The sequence below is a fragment of the Quercus lobata genome, chromosome 4, assembly GCF_001633185.2.
Source record: "Quercus lobata isolate SW786 chromosome 4, ValleyOak3.0 Primary Assembly, whole genome shotgun sequence".
Classification (NCBI taxonomy): Eukaryota; Viridiplantae; Streptophyta; class Magnoliopsida; order Fagales; family Fagaceae; genus Quercus; species Quercus lobata.
Genome location: NC_044907.1, coordinates 68,976,228 through 69,000,869, shown reverse-complemented (window position 1 = coordinate 69,000,869; position 24,642 = coordinate 68,976,228). Strand labels below are relative to the sequence as shown.

The following is a 24,642-nucleotide window of genomic DNA, read 5'->3' as shown; positions in this document are numbered from 1 at the left end:
AGAACTGTGCTAGGAGGATCAAGTATGGTGGATATGAATAGCTTTTGATAATAATCTATTACAATTCCGGAAATGTTATCTTGACCAACCCTCCAAGAATCCTGTTCATCACGAAGTCCACAAATTTGATTTTTTCGATACCTTCTTGTTGCTTTACTATGGAAGTATTTGGTATTCTTATCCCCCTGGCTAGCCCATTGAATTCTTGATCTTTGTGCCCACATTCTGGCCTCTCTATCCAGAAGCACACTGATTTATGAGTTTAACTCCCTAACCCGAGTATTTATACCACTGATCATAGCCTCATTTTCTGCCTGAAGCAACAACTTCTTCTTCTTAACCAACTCTTGTTGGACATTCCCAAAAACGTTTCTATTCCACCAATCCAAATCTTTCCCACATTTTTCAATTTTTGTAAGGATCTCCCTATTCCCTTCAGCCCCACTCGAATTGTTCCAAGCAGCTTGCACTGTTTCCCCACAGCCTGAGTTTGATAACCACATTTCTTCGAATCTGAAGGGTCTCTTTCGTTGAGGCAGATCTAATGGAGCAAAGAAAACAAGTAGCGGTCTATGATCCGAAGAATCACACTGTAAGTGATAGACCTTCGAACCTGGAAATTTTAAGAACCACCCATTTGTAGCTAGACCCCTATCAAGCCTTTCCCAAATTGAATTACCATTAGCAAAGTGCTTACTCCAAGTAAAATTCAGCCCCACATAACCTAGATCCATGAAACTGCATTCATCAATCACATCACGGAATAGTTGCATCTGATTGTGCGGCCTAATGGCTCCACCTACTTTTTCCTCTTGTTTTGTGATCTCATTAAAATCACCCAGACACAGCCATGGAACTCCCGGATGTGAATTTAGTTGTCGAAGTTTATCCCATGCGTCCCATCTTCTAGTAGTCTCTGGTTCACCATAAAACCCAGTCAGTCTCCATTCTCCCTCCGTACCCTTGTCAATGGTTGCATCAATGAAATACCTATGTGAACTTTCAACCTTCAAATTCACTGTTGACTTCCAAAATAAAGCCAATCCCCTGCTTCTGCCTTCTCTTGGTACCACCCATCTATGGTCAAAATCAATGTTTCGTTGTACTAGTTCTAGCCTTGCATCGTCTGTCAGAGTTTCGGCTAAAAAAACGACAGAGGGATCTTTTGCCCGTATGATATCAACGAGCTCTCTTCCTGTACGTAGGTTCCCAAGCCCACGACAGTTCCATGCTAGGCAACTCATTGCTCTTGGTGGGGCTGATGATCAGCCTCCACCAATATAAAAGACACGCCACCATTGTCATGAAGAACCTGCTGACGCTTTGAGGGTAAATCTTCTTGATAAAAAGAGAGTTAGTTAAAGAAATTTACCACAACAAAGAAGTCTTTTATCAACAATCCATAACATAACCACGTTATGGCACAGATTGTTAAGAAAAATGACAATGAAAATGGCATGTATTCAATGCTCATTGTTTTTATAACTTGCCTCTATAAAACACACACAGGTTATTAATAATGACAACAATAGTAAATAATAAATGGACTTTGTTAACAGGTGCCAGCCAGCACCTGTTAATGAACCAGCTGTGGTTCATTTATGATCTATCACAAATCCCACCTGTATAGGAAATTGGCAAAGTTTTACTTTTCAGCTGACTTTCTCCATCTAAACTGACACATTTAATACATATTTAGTTTTCTCCATATTTCTAAAAAAATGTGAATAGTTTATTTTAAATTTTATCACATTAACAGGTATTGTATAGCACCCATAATAAATAACATGTTGCATGATAAAGTTAATAGAGTATTACTATGATACTCAAAGGAGCCGCAAAAACACAAATCGAGAAAACCGCACAAATCCAACCTACTATCGTGAGCTTCAAAGGCCATTTTTATTTATAGAAAGCTCACTTTTTTTTTTTTTTTTTAAGAAAACTTTTTTTAGAAATTTATATAAAAAATCTCACTAAAAACTCACATTTTAATTTTTGAAAAATTTTATTGTGAAAGCAACTCTTTCTTGGGAAAAAAAATATTTACAAAGAAACTCACTCTTTTATTTTATTTTATTTTATTTTTGGAATTTATATATATATAAAAAAAAAAAAAAAAAAAAAAAAAAAAAAAACCTAACTAAAAACTCACATTTTTAAAAAAAATTTATTTGAATTTTTTTTTTGGTGAAAACTTCACACATTTTTTTTTTGAAAAATTTTATTTAAAAAACGGAACTTGAAAACTTTAAAAAAAAATGATTTTTTTTTTTTTTTTGAAAACATAAAAGACTAAAAAACATTGACCCATTTTATTAGCCCAACAAATAATTCAAACAAAGCACACATATGCATACATAATTGGGTAACCCTACATGGTTGAGTTGTAAGCTTATCTTTGTGTGGGTAAGCTCCTTAAAACTAAAGGGACAGATTAGTAGGTCACTTACAACTAGGTGGGCCATGATTTCAACCGAGGGCCTAAGTGGACCTTTGTGGATTGGTGGCAAACCGTTAATGTTTTTAAAGCCCATCATAGGCAATGACATAGATTGTGAGTTGGTGGGATGAACTTCGAAAGATTTTGGCCTGAATAGAGTGTACTCATCTTCCTACTCATCACCAACCGAGGTAAAGGGACAAAAGAACCAAGTGAAGTGTGTGCAAAAAAATAAATAAAACAGGATTGGGCTCAATTAATAAATATTTATTTATTTATAGTCTAACAACACGTCAGAGTTAAACTTCAAATATCCCCAGCTGAATCGCCACTGTGGACTAATAGAGTCACCAACTAGATTAGGTCTAGGAACAATATTAGGCCATTTCGGGTCAATCACTTACACACATGAATCCACGTACCAGATTATGGGTCCAGAGTTTGGGTATGGCTTGGGAAGGTATTAGGCACCCAAGACCGCCCGGCTTGTGGGCCGACCTCCATTATGTCTTGCTAGGTCATATTTAATTGAAGAGTTTATTAAGAGAGCCATAATTCTTAACCTAAACATACATCATGCACTTAAAGGAAATAAAAAAACACAACATAAACTAAATAAATTAAACATGGAAAGTTGACAATTAAATATAAAGATACAAGGAAAAGATATTAAATAAACTAAATATGGCAAAAAGATAAACGTGGCAAGTTGAAAATTAAATATAAACACATAAGGAAAAGATATTAAATAAACTAAATATGGAAAAAAGATTCAAATAAACATGTTAAATAATCTATATATATATATATATATATATATAACCGAAGCCTTTGCTGGCACCACAATTTTCCACGTCAACACAATATTTAAAAAATAAAAAATAAATAAAAATTATAACTCCTCAAAACCCTAACAACCTTACCCCTCTCTCAAGTTAAGTTAAGAAATATAAAGTCACGGTTTCTGCAAACTCTCTCTTTCTCCAGACGTAGGAAGCCCTAAAGTATTCAAGATCTACAAAACCCTAGTAACCTTACCCCTCTCTTAAGTTAAGAAATATAAAGTCACGGTTTCTGCAAACTCTCTCTCTCCAGACGTAGGAAGTCCTAAAGCATTTAAGATCTACAACGCACGGTATAAATTTTAGCTTATAAAGTTCAGCTTTTGTAAGGTTAGTTTTATTTATATATTAATTAATACATAGTACTTTGTTCACCATTGAATACTCATATAATCAATTTCCAATTCAGTGTTCAAGAATTAAACCAAAATTCTTTTAAATTATCTATAATATTTTGTCCTTTGAAAATTTTATCTCTTTGATTTTAGTATATTGTGTTTCTTAAGCTATAGAGAGATTTTCTTTGGTTTCTGCAAACTCTCTCTCTCTCCAGATGTAGGAAGCCCTAAACGCACGGTATAGCATTCAAGATCTACAACTCACGGTATAGATTTTAGCTTATAAAGTTCAGCTTTTGTAAGGTTAGTTTGTTTATATATTTAGTCCTTACATTTAAGTTTAGGTTTAGGTTTAGGTTTTAAGAGATTTATATATTACTACTATGTGGCTGAATTTCCCGTGACATCAGTTTTATGTTTTTAACTAAATACATCAGGAAAGCAAGAGAAGGCGCATAAATATTTAGTCCTTACGTTTAGGTTTAGGTTTAGGTTTTAAGAGATTTATATATTACTACTATGTGGCTGAATTTCCCGTGACATTAGTTTTATGTTTTTTTTTTTTTTTTAATTTGTTTTATGTAAGGTTAATTTGTTTACATCAGTTCTTTATCTCAAAGATAAGGCTTATTTCTACCGTAAGGACTATTTAGGTATGTATCCCTTGCAAGCATACATGAACTTAAATTGTCTTTTAATATATGCATGCTTTATTATTTTCTAATAGTTTTCCCGTGCATCGCACGGGTTAGCGACTAGTTAAACATAAACATATTAACCTAAATAGAATCAAACAGAATCAAATAACATGTTAAAAAGTGATTAAAATAATAAAAAAACAAAATTTTGTCCTAATCTTTGTTCGGGGTGCGTACACATACTCAAAAATGCATATGCATCCTTTAGCATAGATTTAAAAAAATTACATTTTTACAGATTTCATCATTCAAAGATATTAAAACAGAAATCAAACAAGCATGTTAGAACCCTAAACACTTAAATTAACATGAAGCAAATAAAACAAATGTCAATATAAACAAGTAAACATGAAACAAAATCAAATAATTAAACTAAACTACATTAAATCAATAAACATGTTAAACTAACCTAGGAATTGCAATAACAATATAAGAACAAGAAGAACATATTATAAACAACCTAAAATCAGATTAATTCATATCAAACATAACCATGAACATCAAACAAATCAAATAAAACAAATATAAAAACTATGTTAAGAAATTCATGTGAATCCTATTGAACAAAGAAAGAGTTCATGGAAAGAACACTCACCTTGCTTTAGATTATGAATTTAGAGTTTGTTTAACTGAGCCCTTAGTGCCTACAACACAAAGATTAGATTGATAGGACAATATTAATCAAAAGAACACAATAGTTTTGGTAATCACAACTCAAGAACAAACTTTAATTGAAAAAGATTTTGAGAAATCAATTTTGGAAAATAGTTTCTGCCTTAGACCTAACTAAAGAAAAAATTTTAATTTGAAAAAAACATGCTAAGGGGCTGTATGTGAGTTTTAAAGATGAAGGCTAAAAAATCACTCTCTCTAGCTAGAGTTTTGATTGGAAGCATAAGATGAGTATTTATAAGTTAAAACTAAGGTTTTCAAACTTTTTAATGATCTTTGGAAGTTCTCAAGGGTCCATGGGCCGGCTCACATCAAAGCATTATGTTTTGGGCCCTTAAAATGAAGTTTTAAAACCCAAAAAATCGAACTGCCTAGTTGGCCCAACTCCAAACAATAATAACTCACTCAATATAAGTCCAAATTAGGCAAAGTTTGTGTTCAAATTGAAGCCCAGGATGTCTACTTTCCAATAAAATAAACCTCACCAAAACATTCTTCGTGGATCAAAAGTTATGGTCAAAACAGTGAGAAAAAGTCATTTTTCAATATCGATTTCAAAGCGATTTGAGTACTTTTGAGTTGTGATTACTTCCAAACTATTGTAAATTCTTTAATTACCCTTGGTTGACATATGTTAAGCTTATCATTGGGGCCAAGGACCAAAATTTATTAACGGATACAAAATGCGGTGTTTGCAATATTCGATGTAATTGATAATTGTTTCATATTTGTCATTACAATAAGTTGTAAAATAATTGATTATATATTTGCTTCATGTTTTTCATGGTAATAGATTATAAAATTATGGGAAATGTTAACCAATGCCCTTAGGGCATTGGTTTATGAGCTATTTTTAGAAACATTTTATTGGGAGAATAATAAAATAATAAATGTTGTTGACAGTTTTTTATATTTCCCATGAAAGTGGTGTCAAAAATTTCATATTATGGTTTATCAACAATTGCCCTAAAGGCATCTATTAATATGACCCTAAAATTATTGATATTAAATTATTGTAATGATATACTCATTGCAATAAAATATCACTTTGAAATTTTCGTTGTAATAAATTGCAAAAATAATTAGTATCAAGATATTGCAACTATTTCTTCATTTTTTAAATTATTGCAATAAATTCTCCCAATCCGTAAAGTATCAAAGCCTTTATTGCAACTGATAATTATAAGTTATTGCAATTAATTATTGCTAAAATTTATAAAGGAGAAAAATAATACCTGTCTTAATTTAGAAAGTAATTATTTATCGTGTTCATAACCAATACTTGACTTAACATTCATACTATATTTCATTAAAATATAAAAATGCTTACTCATTCATACTATTGATTTCACTTCATTTTTTTATTATGTGAAACCAATACTTCAACACTCAAATCTCTTCACTCAAAAAAAAAAAAAAAAACACTCACTATTATTGTTCATAACCAATACTTATATATGTATTAGATTTGTATGTAGGTGAATATAGATTTAACAAGATTTATATATCATAGTATTACCTGCTTGTTTTTATAGGAAGTTTTCGTCGGGCCCTTCGATATGTAGCAAAAGCCAAGACGTTGAAACTCCATATTATCGACTACTCCAAGCCTGCATTGGGGGGACACAAAGCCGCCAATGGATTCCTATTGAAGAGAGGACAACCTGGCCATCAAGGGCCAACTTGAACAAGAATGAACTTGCATTATTTGGTATTTTTTATGTTCTTGCACACAGTTTGGAACAGGATGCAAATGGCAAAATAAAATTGGACTTATTGATCAATGATGTTGCAAACTCCTAATTGTTTTTGTTACTAATTGTTTTATCTCTGGACAAGTGGTGGAAAATTGGACTCCAATTGAAATTCAATTTAGAATCTAATTGGATTTTGACTCTTCAATTTTTACACTCAATAATTCACTTGGCACAAAATTAAAAATTAAATAGGACACATGACGCAAAATTGAGAATCCAATTAAAATCTAATTGAAATTTCTCTTAACGTTGGCTATTAATATATATTGATTTGTCGATCTAATAGATCAAGGCAATCTGAGTCCAGTCATAGAGAGTTATCGGTCACAAGAAGCATAAACTTTGATTACAGGTTTGGTGAATCTGTTGCAGTTTTATAGGTGTTTTTTTTTACTAGATAGAAAGCTGGAGGAAGAACTTTGAAATTAGCTAGTAAATACTGTTGAGAAAGTGTGTTTAGCGTGTGAAAACATTCACTCCTGTGAATTCATGTATAAAAATAAAAAAACTATAGTTTTAAATTTTACATTTTTTTGTTGTTGCTAAAATAAGAATTTTACATTCACTCCTGTTTGGATTGAACTTATTTTGCTGAAACTGAAAACTGAAAACTGAAAACACTGTAGCAAAATAATTTTTAAATGTGTGAATAGTATTGTGGGACCCATTTTTAATGAAAAAGTTGATAAAAAGTGGAGTTTGTGGGACCCGTGAACAGTGCACAAGAGCACTGTTCACAGAAGACCGGTCAACCATTGTAGGCTGAACCAAAAAAAAAAAAAAAAAAGGAGAAAACGCAACTTGAAATAATCCGAATCCAAACTCTCTCTAAGTCTGGTTGCTACTTGTTGTATGTTGAAATCTATATCCTGTAATCACCTGGTTTCTCACTTCCCAGATATGTTTTAGTGCAAGCAGTAGCTGAGAATAGCACAAATCAAATTTCTGCTCCGTATCTTTGACTGGAAATCTTGAGTGCTAAATGTGAGATGCAGAATACCTGGAGGCCATCAATTCAAATGCACCGTTTGCTTCTATACTACATTGTCTTTGCCACTTCACATTATTATCGATATATTAAGAATGCCCCTATCCTAACATTATATATGTTTTGGTGCATATCCATGTGAAGCAGGTTTTACGAGTTGCTGGTAAGAGAATAAAAAGGGTTGGAAACAGTAATGTTTCAGACTAGTTAAGTTTCCAACTTAAAATGCCTTTCAAAAAAAAAAAAAAAAGGCAGCGCATTCCAATTATAAACATGCCAGAATAACAACCAAGGACATGGTTTTCAACCTCCAAATTTGCATGAGGCAGTTCTGAAGCAAGGAGAGATTTTTTCTACTGGGTAAACTTACATATTGGTGATTGGTTTTACAGGGTTAGTCCAACAAGAAGAAGCCGAAAAAAGAACTTGGTGTATAACTAAAGTTTCAAAAGTCTCCCTCAATTTTTTGAATTGAAACTGGCATATCAGAGAGTCAAACCAGAATTGAAATTGATCTGGTAACTTTTGAGAGAGGACCATTGTAATTTCTAAGTTGAGAGAAATAAAAGCCACACTTTAAGCAATTCTTTTTTTTTATAAGGTGTCTCAAGAAAGTAAGCGGTACGGGTTTTACACATGACTTAACAAAAGCAAAATGTTTTATCTTTGCTATGGTCCATTTAAGTAATTCTGGCTGAATTTCCATCTGAAACAATAAAGCACTGAACATGTCATGGACTTATGGCATGCAAAGCTTCTGTTAAAGTTGAGGTTTATTTCCACATACTAGTAGTCTAATGGAACTCCCTCTTTCGATCCTGTCGGATGCCTTCCTCCAAAGCCTGGAAAGTTTACCATCTCAGAACTTTGGGAAGCTTTTCAAGAGAGACCACCACAGATTGATTGGTGGCAGTTGTTCTGCTTCCCTAAAATCATCCAAAGTAACATGTCTCGCAATTAAGAATTGTTTGTCAATAGATCAAAGCAATCTGAGTCCTGGCATAGAGGCTACACTATGCGCTTATTCTACAGAGTGCAGACTGGTGTCTGAGAGTAGGACCATATCTTTGTGATTACAGCTATTATAACACATTTTCAATATATGGAGGAAATTTTGGAATTATGCAGACTAGAGACTTAATTGGGTTAGAGATAGGTAAAACAGAACAATATTGGAAGCTTGTTTCTAAACATGCCAGCAATGACCTAATCTATCATATTTGGAAGGGACAATAGCTATAAGGATAAAAATTCCATTCTGCAGCTTATCTTTTGACGAAGTACAGACTCAGCAGCTTTGCAAAAAAGTGTGGATAAAAATGGTTTGATTAAAGATAGGTGCATAGTAGTAGCCATCAGGTGTACTGAACTTGTAGCTTGTTTCAGTTGTGTAGTCTTACAATTCAAGGATCAATGTAGTTTGTTTTCCTTACAGCTAGTTGTGCAATTTCCTCTGTGTTGTTGGTAGCAGTTCTGTAACTAGAACTCTCTAAAGGACCATATTGTGTATGCAAAATCATGATGAGATCATGCTCTTTTCACCACAACGCTCATGATTTTCAAATTAGCTAATTCCCTACAATTTCCTCAAAAGAAATACTGCTATCTCGGTTCTTTCCTGGAAACATACTTCTGAGAATCCGCTTCCAAATCCCCATCTTTGGAACAAAACCTTGCTGCACCATCTGCTTCAATACCCAATCCACATCACCAAATAACTTGTCCTTGCAAAGCCCCTGAATCAATAACTTGTAAGACATGAAACTTGGACTTAGACCCTCCAAGATCATCCTACCCATAAACTCCTTTGCTTTAACAAACTTCTTGGTATCAAGTAATCCATACAAAACCTCCTGATAAGATCCTGCATTCGGATAACACCCTTTGTACTTCATTCTCTCTAAAAGCTCCATACCCTCTTCAACTCTCCCTTCTTTCCTAAGCCCTGATATCAAAATATTGTATGTGATCGTATCTGGATAAATCCCTTCCTTTTCCATCCTCTCAAACAAACCAAATGCTTCCCCTACCTTCCCATTATCACACAATGCGTGCATTAGTGTCGAATATGTCCTCACATTTGGCCTCAACCTTTGCTTAGGAAATTCATCAAGCACGTAGAGTGCGGCCTCCAATTTCCCACACTCGCACAACCCTTTGATGAGTATGTTAAGACAACAAGCATCAATCTCAATACCCAACTGAGGAGCACGCATATACACATCATGAACAACATCAAACAGTTTCGCCGAAACAAGCATATTGAGCACAAAGTTAAAGGTTTTCACACTAGGCCAGCAATTATACTTTGGCATATCGAAAAGGGTATCGATTGCTTTGCTTGTTCGACAAGCAACATTGCCGTAAATCTTGATAACATTATAGAAAAACTCGTCAGATAACCGACAACAATGCCTTTCGGCATTGATTCTTTGCATAACATAGTCAATGGCATCAAACATGTTGGCCTGAGCAAGCTTGTTGATGACCAAAGTGTAAAGAGCTTCATTGGGTTTATAGTCTTTTCGTTTAGAGTACTGGTCCAAGAATGTGATGAGCGAAGTGGGGTTTTTGATTGCACTGGTAATTTTCAAAACCTCACATGGTGCTAACCAGTCTTTGTGGTTGAGTTTGTTGAGAGTATCAGAATCTTGGGGTGGTATTGGAGTTTTACGATATGGGGTTTGGACGGTTGTTGATTGAGTTGAGAGAGAGTGAAAGATTGCATTTTTATTGTAAGCCAAAAGGGTCCTTCTACGCAGAATCATTGTTTTTCTCTAATGAAAAGGCTGGGTTCTTCTCACTTCTGAGTCTTTTGTTGTTTGTGGCTTCTAGCCTTCTAGTGGTTTATTTCATCTCTAACCAACGCAGGAGCTAGACGATGTGATTTTTTTTTTTTTTTTTTTTTTTTTTTTTTTTTTTTTTTTTTATATAAAATCTGTCAACATGACCAAATAATTAACACAATTTCTAGCTTCCAAAAAATGTAGAAATAAAATGTAAAAGATAGGCTTTTTATTTTTCCTATAAAATATATAAAAATAAAATGAAGAAAAAAATATTTTATTTATTTATTTATAATTCAATGGAAAAATTTGCTAAATATTACTTTTTAAGGAAAATTTTAGGTGAATAGCACGAGGGCGAAGTTATTTAGTTATGTAGACTTTTTCTGAAACTCAAGTTTGTCAAATTCGAGTTCCAACCCAAAATCGAGTTTATCAAACTCGATTTTCAATTAGTTTAAGTTGCATGGCAGTTTGATGTTGTATAACAAATTGAAACTCAAGTTTGCTAAATTCGATTTTGGGTTGAAACTCGAGTTTGTCAAACTCGAGTTCCAAAAGAGTTTGTCAAACTTGTATTTGAAAAAGAGTTTACATAACTAAATAATTTTAGTCACATGTTATTCTCCTAAAATTTTCTTTAAAAAATACTATTCAGCAAATTTTGCCATAACTCAATAATTATAACAACAGAAGATGATTTATATCCTATATATTTTTGTTCCAAATGAATTTTTTTTTTTTTTTTTTTGGGGGTGCCAATTGAACTTAGTTTGCAAGACTCTTGAGTCTTGAAAATGAAAAAGAAAAAAAAAAGCTTATAGTCATAAAAGAAAAGAAAAAGAAAATTCACTATTGAAAGTCTTAAATTACTTCAATTAACTCAAATACCTCACAAAAGCTGATAATTACTGCTTAACACATGCCATTCTTCCATTTGTTTAGCACACAATTATCTTCATATGATTCAAATGCAATTCATGAATATTTGTAAACGGAAAAAAAATATAGAATAAAAGAAGAGAATTAAAGAAAACAAACTTAGAACATTTCCATTAGTTTAGCTAAAACAACATTTAGAGTGTGTTTGGAAAGTGATGAAATCCACAGCTTATTAAAGTTTTTAGCTTGTTTTTGCTATTATTTATAGGTCTCATTGCACTTATTGGTATTATTTATGGGTCTCACTGTACTATTCAACTAGATTTTAGTTTTTTTCAGTAAAAAGTTTCCAGTTTCAACTAAATAAGCTATCCTTAAATGGACTTAATCAAAAAAAAAAAAAATTAAATAAATCAACCAAAGCTTTCATACATCTGTCACAGTATTTTCACTACTTTGTCCCAAAAACTTAACAGTGAACAGTATAACAAATAAAAATCTTATTTTACCTCGGGACTGATGGGTTAAAAAAATATTTAAGAAGAAAGAAAATAATATTAAAATAGAATAGTGATACAATACTGAAGTTGACGTAGTTGTTTGTAAATAGTAAATTAACTAACTAACAAAAGTGAGATTTTTAGATTAAATTTGGTTAAAAACCTGTTGAGACTGATATGAATGCTTTTACCAATTGTGCTCAGAGCTTATTAGAGAGATGAAAAATCAGAGTAACAGCTTGGTGCAAAATTTGTAAAATAGTATTTGCCCTAACACCCCCTGAACTTTGGAGTAGTTGTACTTACAACTTTTATTTTAGCAAATATAGTACATAAACTTTAGCACCATAGCAAATAGTCCCCTTTAACCTTTTCTTTTGCCAATTTAGTACATAAACTTTGATACTGTAACAATAAAACTCCCTTAACTTCCCCCCTCCCCCACCAATTTAACCACTTTTTGCACCAAATAAATTTTAAAAAATGAAAATGAAGGGGTCTTACTGCAACAACATTAAAGTTTAGGGGGTCTATTTGTTACAATACCAAAATTCAAGTACTAAATTGTCTAAAATACAAGTTAAGAGAGTCTATTCATTACAATACTAAAGTTTAAGTACTAAATCGGCTAAAATAAATGTTTAGGGGTGTAAGAGCAACCACCTTAAAGTTCAGGGGGTGTCAGGCATTTCACCCGATATTATTTTAATAGTATTTATTTAAAGTTGCACTATTTTGAAACTACTGGAAATCTATCAATCTAACATTTTTTTTTAAGTCATGTTTTGGAAACACAATTTTTTAAATGTTGAAATTGTGTTTCCAAAACATGTTTTGAAAGAAAATGCCATATCCCCAAATAATTTCAAACAATATCAATTTAGAAAATTAATATTACAAAGATATTATTTTGCAAATTTTACCAACAACTCTTTTACAAAACCAAGAGGGGTGCAATAACACCAAGAATAGCAATAAGCATGTGTATTGGGTGCCAACGATTTTGCAATTAGTAGTTTACATTACACTATCAATGTAAGATTTATATTGTAGATTAAATAAATTTGTACAACATTATATACCTTTATGCAAATGTGCAATATTATATACTTTTTGCAATATAATTCTACATTGATGTTTAGTTTATAGTATGAATTTTACATTGATAATACAATGTAAACCAATATTTGTCCTACTATTGATGTTTAATGTATCTGACACACCACTCACAATTTCCAAAACGATAAATTGTGTCATAGCAAAGATGGGTACCAAGCTCACAACGATTGGTCAAGCGCAACTTCTAGTCTAAGGGAAAATCTACCATGTACATAATGCATGTATCTCTCCTCTCACATGCAACGGATGCATGTAATACCACCTTTTAGTCTAGAAAGGTCTGTTTCATTTACAAGAAAGTGGACACGTGTATGGTTAAAAATCTTACACTGCAATGTTAATTGAATTGGCAATTGGTTTTTTTCTTTTTTCTTTTTCCTTCTCTACTTCCCAGGAACTCTTCTTCTTCACCTATTCTTAATTCTTTATTCAATTGATAAATATTTTGTATAACATATAAAATAGACTATACATTATATGGATAAAGTATATATAGTGATAAAAAATTAATTATATTTTTTTTTATTTGCCCCCTCCCCTCTTGAATGATGAATTTCTGGTTCTGCCATTGTGGCAGGTTAAGCTAATGTACACTCATACCCTTCAAACCATACTTCCTCAGTTCCTCAATAGACATATGGCTTGAGCTATGCAAAGAAAGAAAGAATATAAAATAAATACATGGATTAGACCCATTAGGTGGCCAGACCCGGCTAAGTCAAGCTTGCATAAAATTTTTCAGTACCAAAACTATGTCTTTTCAATTTATAAACCCATTTATAGGTAACAATATTTTTATCAACGAGTGGTGGAACTAAAGAGCAAGAACTTTGTATTTTCAAAGAGTCAAATTTAGACTCCAGAGTAGCTATCCATTGAGGGTATTGAGAAGAAACAACATAGGAGGGTGGCATTATATATGTATGATCAATGATAGCTTTATAAAGTTTTGGTTTATGAATGCCATGTTTAGATTTCGTCATAGGGTGTGAATTAATAGAAGAAGGTGGAAGTGGAGTAATAAGCAAGACATATTTTGGAATTGAAGAGGGTGAGGAATGAGTTTTATTTTTTTTTTTTTTTTTTTTTTTTTTTTTTTTTTTTTGAGGAAATTTTATAGACGTTTCCTAGAGAATGAATGAGAACAAGTTTTGTATTCAATGCAATTAAAAAGGATACTTATACAATAATCCCAGAGTACTATAAATGCATACTCCTCCCTTTCGCATAATTGTAGATTCCACTAATCAAATTTATGGTGGGACCCACAATTCATGTGAAATAAGAGAGTACACATTTAGGGTATTCCCGGAGTATACAATAATTTTCCCTAGTAGAGGAGTAATGCTACAGCTTCAAATTTTTTTACAAATTGTTGATATCGTCAACATCTTACTGATATTTATGTAGACCCACTATTAACATCACTTTTTCATTTACCAATAACAACTCATCATTTCAGCAGTTTGTAAAAAAAAATTGTAAAAAATTTTATATCTCTAACATTACTCCCAATAGAAAGACTTGAAAACTAGGAATTGTTAATACTAATCAAAACATAATTAAATATTTAATTGTCATGTGATCAGGCCGTTACAATAAATACAAACAAACATGAAATGACATTGTTTCTGACATTAGCAATACATAACATATTAACATCACTTTTTCATTTACCAATAACAACTCACCATTTCAGCAGTTTGTAAAAAAAAATTGTAAAAAATTTTATATCTCTAACATTACTCCCAATAGAAAGACTTGAAAATTAGGAATTGTTAATACTAATCAAAACATAATTAAATATTTAATTGTCATGTGATCAGGCCGTTACAATAAATACAAACAAACATGAAATGACATTGTTTGTGACATTAGCAATACATAACATATTAGTCGGTCCATCTATCTCATTAGAATTTTGATATTGTTTACTTGTATGTATTGACTTTTAAGTTGACTATTGCAATGACACCATTTTGGGCCTTTCCTCTTCTTCCTCAGTCCACCACTTAGTTACAAAATAGAACTTAAAAAGTGAAAATCTTGTAAAGATTTTTCTTCACTCTCTCAAGCTACTTAATGAAACACACATTGTGCTTGTTCTTAAAGTAAAGAACCCAACCAAAATTTCTCAATACAGATCTATTAGCCTTAGCAATGTTGTATCTAGGCTTGCTTCTAAGGTCTTGGCTAATAAACTTAAATGTTTATTTCCTCAAATTATTAGTGAGAATCAAAGCGCCTTTATGTCTAATCGGCTTATTACTAATAATGTGTTGGTGGCTTTTGAAACAATGCACCATATTAGCCACAAAAAAAAAGAGTGGTAAGGTGGGTGAAATGGCTTTGAAGTTAGATATGAGTAAGGCATATGACGGGGTGGAATGGGGATGTCTAGAAAAAATTATGCAGAAAATGGGGTTCAATGTGAAGTGGGTAAATATAATGATGAGATGTGTTCACACAGTGTCTTATTCCGTTCTAATCAATGGGAAACCTTGTGGAAATATCACTCTATCTAGGGGGTTATGCCAAGGGGACCCACTCTCTCCATATCTAGTTTTGTTGTGTGTATAAGACTGATCAGCTCTACTTTAGACATTAGTACACCAGGGCCTCCTTAGGGGTGTGGTAGCTTGCCAAGGTGCTCTAGCGATTTCTCATCTGTTCTTTGCTGATGATATCCTTATCTTTTGTAAAGCTACTAGGGACGATTGTTCCAATTTAGAGATGATTTTGGAAACTTATGAGCAAGTGTTAGGGCAACAACTAAATAAGGATAAAACTTCACTATTTTTTAGTAGAAATACACCTCCAGATATCCAGGATGAAATCAAGACTTGATTTGGAGCAAAAGTCATTCAACAACATGAAAAGTATTTTGGTCTCCCATCATTGGTTGGCAAAAATAAATGTAACACATTTTGACAACTCATTGAAAGGCTGGATAATAAGTTCTCAGGGTGGAAGGAAAAGTTGGTCTCTCACGCTGGAAAAGAAATATTAATCAAGACCATGGCTCAAGTAGTACCTACTTATACTATGAGCGTGTTTAAGCTCTTAAATGCGCTATGTGATGAAATGACATCTATGATTCAGAATTTCTGGTAGGGGCAAACACATGAAAGAACTAAAATGGCTTGGTTAAGCTGGGCAAAATGTGTCTTCCGAAAGAAGAAGGGGGATTGGGTTTTCAGGATTTAAAGGCTTTCAATCTTGCTTTACTGGCCAAACAGGGTTGGAGATTACAGAATTCTACAAATATTTTAGTCCACAAAGTGTTTAAAGCTTGATATTTTCCGAATGGAAACTTCCTTTCTGCTGAGTTGGGTCATCATCCTTCATATGCATGGAGAAGCATTATGTTGGCCTAAACAATTGTGCAAAAGGGTTGTCGTTGGCAGGTGGGGAATAGGGACTCTATTGAGTTATGGTTTGATAAGTGGTTACCGACACCATCTAGTTTCAGACTCACTTCACCACCGGTTGGATTACCTATTGATGTAAATATCAGTTCAATCATCAACCCCCATTCAATTCTTAGTAAGCGGATGTGATCAGACAAGCTTTCTCCCTCGATCATGCTACTACAATTTTATGCATGCCCTTGAGGTCTAGATTCACAATTATCAAATAATTTGGGTGTACACACCTAAGGGACACTTCACCGCGAGCAGTGCTTACAAAGTGTCTCTTTCATCCATATTGGATCCTCTTCTTGAAGCTTCGAATGGGCAGAACTATAAGAAATTCTGGAAATCGTTATGGGGTTTCAATGTGCCTAATAAGATTAAAAACTTTGCATGGCAGGTTAGTCATAATATACTCCCCACTAAGGTTAATCTCTATCATCGGAAGATCATTAATGATTTGACTTGCGAGGCTTGTGGTTTAGGAGTTGAAAGTAGTGGCCATTTATTCTAGTCATGTCCCAAGGCTCAAGATGTCTGGAAGCTCTCAAGTCTCCTATTGGACATGCGAGGTGTCCATTTGCCAAAATTCATTAATTTTCTATGGTACCTAAAGTTCGTGCATGTAGGCGATAAGGTGCTAGAGTTAGCTATTACTATAGCATGCAATATTTCGTTTAATCGAAACCAAGTTAGGCATGGCCAGTCATGCCAATCTGCAGCCGTGATTTTACGTAATGCGAGATCATTGATTGACGAATTTCAAGTCTCTAACTTTCGGCCTTCACTGCCAGTAGTGAAAGAAGTGGAAATATGGGTCAATCGAAAACCTCCCTGGTACAAAGTCAATATTGATGGGGCTGTCTTTCAGCAATAACTAGCCTTAGGAGTGGGAACTTTATTTCGGGATCATGTAGGAAGAGTTGTAGCCTTACTTCTTTCATTGATGGGGCTCCATCCCTCTATCCTTCCCTCAGCTAGGTATGGTAAGGACAACCTTGAATCGCAGTTTTCATGCCCATACCAACCTTCATTCAATACAGGTAGGGTGAGAATGAAATTAGAAGGGTAGAGAACCCCTAAGATAAAGCAGTCAACATCCACCCCAATTCTATCTTATTCCGGGTGGGAAAAAAGAGAAGTTTGCCATCAACCCATTGACAAGATCAAACATCGGATCACGCATTAAGCAAGAAACTACACTCTCGTTTGGACCATTGGAAGTCGAAGCTAAAGCTTTTGAAGAAGCCGTTGATTTTTCTTGGGATGTTGGTGTTCGAGATGTCCCCCTGTGGCCATATTTAACATTATTTCTAGAATTCACCGTAGATTGCAAGCTTTTTGATATGTGCAAGTGTCCCATGTGAGGAGGGAAGGAAATAAACCGGTGCATATTTTAACTCATTATGCCAAAGGATTAGATAGTTATGTAACTTGGGTAGTGGGGGATCCAATTCTTATTGAGTCAGCATTGGCTCATGATGTATTGAATTTATCTTCATCTTAATAAAGTTATGAGTCTTTTCATTAAAAAAAAAAAAAAAAAGATTAAAGACACCAATTGACACCTATTAAGTATTAACACCAAAAACTTGTTCTCCATTCCTCTACTACATTAACATGGATTTATCTCATGAAATATAAATTTGAAATTAGACTTCTTTCTATACTATGATCTGCACTCAGTTTAACACCAAAATTAACGACATTGCAACCGATAATGCACAAGAAATCCTTATGAAAGATTTCTTTATAACTCATGGCATAATACATCAACATTAATGTTTTTCAATTACACAACAAAATTCTGATGTGGAAATGAAACATCGACACATTTTGAGTATAGCCAGAGCTCTTAGATTTTAATCTAATATGCCTTTTTATTTATGGGGTGAACGTTCTTTGACTACAGTGCATCTCATTAATAGATTATCCTCATCTATTCTTCAAAACAAATTACCATATGCAAAATTGTACAATTAAACTCTTTCCTATTCTCATCTCAAAGTTTTTGGTTGCTTATGCTTTGCATCTACTTTGAGTCATAATATATCTAAGTTCAATCCCAGATCCAAATCTTCTGTAAAAGGTTATAAACTCTTATATCTTACTACAAAACATATTTTCGTTTCTAGAGATGTGGTGTTTCATGAAACCACTTTCCCATTCATTTCTTCAAATTCTTCCTTATCATCTCATTCTTCAATTCCTTTACCTCATCTTTTCCCAATGATTTTGTTGAATAGTTTTCCACTCCCTATGTGATTGATAGCACTGATCCTACAGCTGCTCTCACTTCCGCTGGTACTATAACTAATGCAGAACCTACAATCAATTTAGAATCTGCAAATAATGCAGAGCTTGTAGCTGAAATAGGTTATGCACATGTTATAGATGATACAAATATTACTCCATCACTTGATGCTAAATACTTCTAATCTACCTTTAAGAAGGTTTCAAAGAATTTCTAAACCACCACCTTATTTGCAATCTTATAAGTGTAGTTTAGTTACTTGTGCAAACCAAACTCAGTACAATTCATCCATTGTGCCAGGTAAGCAATATCCTTTAGAACACTATCTTGATTCTACTAAATTGTTTTCTACATACAAACATTTTTGTCCCCTTATCTCTACTACTCATGAACCTAAATATTATCAAGAAGCTTTCTAAGATCCCATGTGGTAGGAAGCTATGGTAGCTGAGATTGCAGCTTTAAAATCTAACCATACGGGTTTATAAGGTTAAGTATAAATCTAATGGTACCATAGAAAGATATAAAGCCAGGCTTGCTGCCAAATGCTTCACTTAACAAGAAGGTCTAGATTTCAATGAAACGTTTTCTCTAGTTGCTAAAATCGTTACGGTTATGAATTTCCTTGCTATTTCTACTCCAAGAGGCTAGTTTTTAATACACTGGATGTTAATAATTCTTTCCTTCATAGAGAGATTCATGAAGATGTATGCAACTTCCTCAAGCACTTCACAACAAGGGGAGTTAGTGTACAAATTGAATAAATCTCTATATGGGCAGGGACGAAGCTAGAGCTTTGAGTTAAGGGGGGTGGTTTTACTGTTAGTTGTGTACAGCGATTTCAACCTTTGACTCTGCTACTACTTAGCTAATGAGGATTTTTTTTTTCTTTTTTTTTTGGTAAGAACAAAATTATTTTTGTTTATAATTTTTTAAATGGCAAGATTGTTTATTTTAAATAAAATTGGTTAATTGAGCTTAATTTTTCAAAAAAGTTTTACTAATGGTAATTTTTGTCGTTGCGCTATTTTTTTTGGGCTTATATATATTTTGTTTTAGATTTTAGATCTATAAATTTTTTTATAGTCACTAAAATGAGGAAAATACTAGTGCTACAAACTTTTTATTATTATAAATTATTGATGTAATAAGTGATTACTAGTAAGGAAAAAAAATGATATGAGTAGTGGGTCCATGTGTGAACCAATAAGAATTTGCTACCAAAACAGTTTGTAAAAATGTTGTAAAAAAGTTTGTGAGTATAGCATTACTCTTAAAAGAATCAATGTTATTGTTTAAGGGGGAAAAATGTAATTTTATATAACAAAATTGCTAAAATTAGTACATATATATATAATAATATATATATATTTTTTTTTAATTTAGGGGCCATTGCCCCCCTTTTAAAAAAAGAAAATTTCCTAGTCCAAAGCTAGCTACATCCTTGATATGGGCTAAAACAAGCATCCAGATGGGGCTATTACTCTTGTCAAACATGGCTAATATGATGACCGTTAAGCTTGATAACACAAATTACATTGTGTGGAAGCACCAGATCACTATGGTCTTGGAAACGTATTTGTTGTTTGAGCTTTTGGAGGAGCCTTAATTGATTCCAGAAAAGTATTTGAAGGATCTTTCTAGATCAATCACTACAATCTTGAATCCAAATTATGTCAGTTCTACTCTTTCACCTTCCATTTTAGCCTTGACTGTAGGTTGCATTGCTGCAATGGAAGCGTGGAAAGTTCTAGAGAATAGGTTTTTATTTATTTCTAGATTATTTGTCACGAATCTCAGAGCTACATAACATCAAGAAAGGCACAGACTCTGTGGATCTTTATCTACAGAAATAAGGATAGTTCGAGACAAGCTTTTGGCTGTAGGTGTCATAGTAGATGATGAAGAATTATTGCATATAGCAATCAAGGGGCTTCCTAAGGATTATAATGCCTTTAGGTCTGCCATAAGAACCAAAAGCATTCAACTAAGCTTTAATGAAATAGCAACAATGCTGAATGCTGAAAAAGAGTACTTAAATGAGGGTTTAGATGTTAAAGATCCAGTCTTTGCTATGGCTGCTGTATCAAACTCAAGGCCTAACACTAATTCAAGCTACAATCAGTCTTTCAATCAATCCTATAATAGAGGAAGAGGTCAAGGCAATTATTGTTGAAGATACCGATCATCTTAGACCTAAGCCAAGATTGAAGCAAGCTACTAAAGCATAATTTGATTGGATTAGGGATTGTAGTGCCAGAGGTTGAAGATGTACATTTGGGAGTTACTGTTGGAGACCGTTGCAAATTTGAATTATAATGACACATGAAACGCAACGTTTCATTTACTTCTAATTATCAATACGCATCGTATCATCTCTCTTATATGTATTTGATTCTTAAGCTTGAAACGGTGTCGTATTGTCACTGTTCCAAGTCAGGTTCAGTTAGAGTTTTGGCGTGTAATACAATTACAGTTTGTTGGATTCTGTTTCCTTGATTCACGGACTTGATTTGCATAATGTGGAAAGATAGCTATGAGTTTTAGTATGATCTTTGTACTATATAAACTCTTGTACTCTATAGTTTTTAATTAAGCAAGATTTCACAGTTTCAATCTTTGCACTCTCTCTCTCTCTCTCTTCTTCTTCCTTAGCTTCTTTGCTCATTGCAAGTTTCTGTGTTGCTTTACTTCTTTCACTTGCTTCAATTACAAATCATATCATACTTAGTTTTTCTTCATGGTCCTACTCAAGCTCCATCAATGGCGACTTTTGCTCTAGCTTAGAATTCTTTTATGGTAGCTTCAACTTCTTCAGGTTCAATGAATATAATGAATCAACCACTGCTATTTCTCTCAAATATGTCCAACATGATTTCAGTGAAGTTGGACAATATGAATTATATTGTTTGGAAACATTAGATTACAATGGTGTTAGAGACTTATTCTCTCTTTGAATTGTTGGAAGATCCACAATTGACTCCCGAGAAGTTCTTACAAGATCTTTCTGGATCTTATACATCAGTGTTGAATCCAGATTATTTGCTCTGGAGGTCCAAAGAAAAGGCTTTGCTCACGTTTATAAGCTCCACCTTATCACCTTCAATCCTAGCACTTACAATGGTATGCTCCACAGCTATGGTGGTCTAGAAGGTTCTGGAAAATAGGTTTTCTTCAATTTCTTGTTCACATATTCTAAATCTCAAAGGTGAATTACACAATATCAAGATAGGAGTAGACTTTGTTGATGTGTATTTGCAAAAGCTTAAAGTAGTTAGAGATAAACTACTAGTTGTTGGTGTGATCATTGATAATGAAGAGCTTCTTCACATCACAATCAAAAGTTTACCAAAAGAATATAATGCTTTCAGGTCAGCTATAAAGACCAGAAGCACACTTTTGAGTTTTGATGAACTCTCTACCTTGTTGAATGCTGAAAAGGAGTCACTCAATGAGACTCTTGATAGTAAAGATCAAGTCTTTGAAATGGCAGCTACTACCAATAACAAGTCTAATGGAAATTTCAATCAGTTCAACAGAGGAAGAGGTAGAGGGAACTACAATAATAGAGGTGGAAGAGGAGGTAGAGGCTCTAGTAATCAATCACCTCATTCTCATCCTTTTCAATTCTCTCATTTCCAACAAAATTAGTCTAATTCCACTATTGCAAGTTCCAGATAAAGAGACCAACTTGCCAAATCTATGGTAAACTTGGACGCATAGCAATTGATTGCTATCACAGGATGGACCATGCTTATCAGGGCCAGCATCCACCTACCAAATTAGCTACAATGGCCACTGCTTCTAATCCATGCCTTTTACCAAATCAACCATGGTTAGTTGATAGTGCAGCCACAAACCATGTAACCTCAAGTTTGAATCAACTCAGCTTTCCAAAGCCTTACACTGGTTCTGATCATCTCACTGTAGGAAATGGTCAGGCCTTACCTATTACTTAAACAAGTAATACTCTTATTCCCTCTTCCTTTTCCACTCTTCATCTAAAGAATGTGCTAAGGGTTCCTTCCATTTCATCTTCTTGCCTTAGTTCATAAAATATGCCATGACAACCATTGTTGGTGTTATTTTGATGAACATTTTCTTTCCATTCAGGCTTTGGCCATGGCGAAAGTTCTATACCAGGGCAAGAGTGAAGATGGAGTATATCCCATCTATCCTCACAAGGCTCCACATCTTGTTTTAGCTTCTAAAGCTTGCAATAATGCTGCGAAAACCAACACTTGTATTGGTTTCAATAAAATTCTATGGCATATGAGACTTGGCCATCCCAACTGATGATGCCGGAAATAATACCACCAGTGAGTCACACGTTCCTCGTACGATCGCCAACGACACTTGCACGACGAAAAGGAATAACCTAGCAGAGAGTACCGATGTGGTACCGGCCAAACACCCTCCGAAGGTCAAGTTAGAACTATTCTCACTGCTCTAGAGTGCTAGAGAGGGTAAATTATGCGTACCTTGGTTTGTGAGGGTGCTTGGGTTTTTATAGTAGTAGATGGTTGACCTCTTTTCCTTGGAGTAAAAGTCTTTTCCTTATAGGAGTCCTCTTGAGCGTATTTTATGGGATCTTTTCCTTATGGGGATCCCTTGAATATTATCTAGCGTGGGAAGCAAGACTTTTCCTAATCCGTAGCGTGGGTGGCAAGTAAACTTATTCCCGGTCCGTCAGCCTCAATTTACCTCTTTCACCTTTTTGGGTGACAGTCTAGTGATGCCGTCAGCCTTGGAGTCAGCTGACCCTATGACCGTCAGCATAATCACCGTCTGTTACGCCCGCAGGAATTGCATTAAACAGTCAGTTTCATGTCCGTGTGGTTAGCTTCTTTTATCCTCATCAGTTGCCCCCTACTCCACATGTTCGACGCCTAAGACCGTCAGCATGTGGAGTTAGAACGAAAGGATGATTAGAAAAGCCGATTATAAATGACTCCTCGATCTTCGAGCTATTAAATGCAGGGTCACGTGGCGCACAATCATTGGCCTCGTTCCTGGGCACGGGCGTCGCCTCGCTTTCCGTGCGTTTTCCTTTTATATAAATACCATGCCCCTTGCCTCATTTCGCCATTTCAACCTCGCTGACTTTTCGAGAGAGAATCCGTCGCCCTTACTCCCAATTTGATCCGTCAGCAGTTATCAACACCGTCACTCCCAAGATCTGCTTCACCTGTAAGTTCTTCTTTCCTTTCCTTTGCTTTTTTCTTTTTTACTTTTGCCTGAAAATTTTTTTTTATCGAGAACGTCAGTCTAGGAACTTAGAGTATATCCGTCACTTGTAGGTAGTCAGATGTCAAGTGACGCGTCGAGTAATCAGTCGTCAGTCCGCGATGGAGCGGGCTACGACGAATTCTTTGGCTCAGGTCAAGAGTCCGACGGCTTTTCTGAATCGTCAGGAAAAGAAACGTCAGCCCAGTCCCCTAGTATTGACATAGAAGACCATGTCGAGGGAGTTAGGGATAAAGTGTTAAGTGAGGTTGAGGTCGAGGGGAGAGGCGAGGAAATTGTTGTTGACGGGAACGGGGATGAAGGCGACGAGGAGACGGATAGTGACGGGGATAGGGATGAAGGTGACGAGGTTAGTAGTGACGGAAATGGGGATGAAGGTGACGAAGAGTCCTGTGAGGGAACTTCAGGGAGTTCTGGAGGTAACCGTCCCTTCATCCTCTCGGAGGAGTGAGCCGTCAATAAATTCCTTCCAAAGATGAGCAACAGAGTTCTTAACGAGTTGCGTACCCGTTTCCAAATCCCAGACCACATTCCTATCCGTCTCCCTAGAAAAAACGAGAGGTGTTATACAGGGAGGACTGCTGATGTGGGGATGTACGATGCCATGTTCGCAGCAGGCCTTAGATTACCACTGACGGCTTTACACCGTCAGCTGGCGGATTTTTTGGGATTGTCCGTCAGCCAAATTGCTCCGAATGCCTGG

The 24,642-nt window shown here is 34.5% G+C and overlaps 2 protein-coding genes across 2 annotated transcripts; both read right to left on the bottom strand.

The window, feature by feature from the left end:
* Positions 1–254: 254 nt before the first annotated feature.
* Positions 255–1,244, bottom strand: LOC115985690. Its single transcript, XM_031108607.1, has one exon. The coding sequence runs from the start codon at positions 1,242–1,244 to the stop codon at positions 255–257; it is 990 nt and encodes a 329-aa protein (XP_030964467.1).
* A 7,733-nt stretch (positions 1,245–8,977) lies between these two features.
* On the bottom strand, positions 8,978–10,610 carry LOC115986988 (pentatricopeptide repeat-containing protein At3g14580, mitochondrial). The gene has a single exon (XM_031110426.1). It carries the CDS (start codon positions 10,504–10,506, stop codon positions 9,307–9,309), a length of 1,200 nt encoding a protein of 399 aa, XP_030966286.1. The 5' UTR covers positions 10,507–10,610; the 3' UTR covers positions 8,978–9,306.
* Between the last annotated feature and the right edge of the window lie 14,032 nt (positions 10,611–24,642).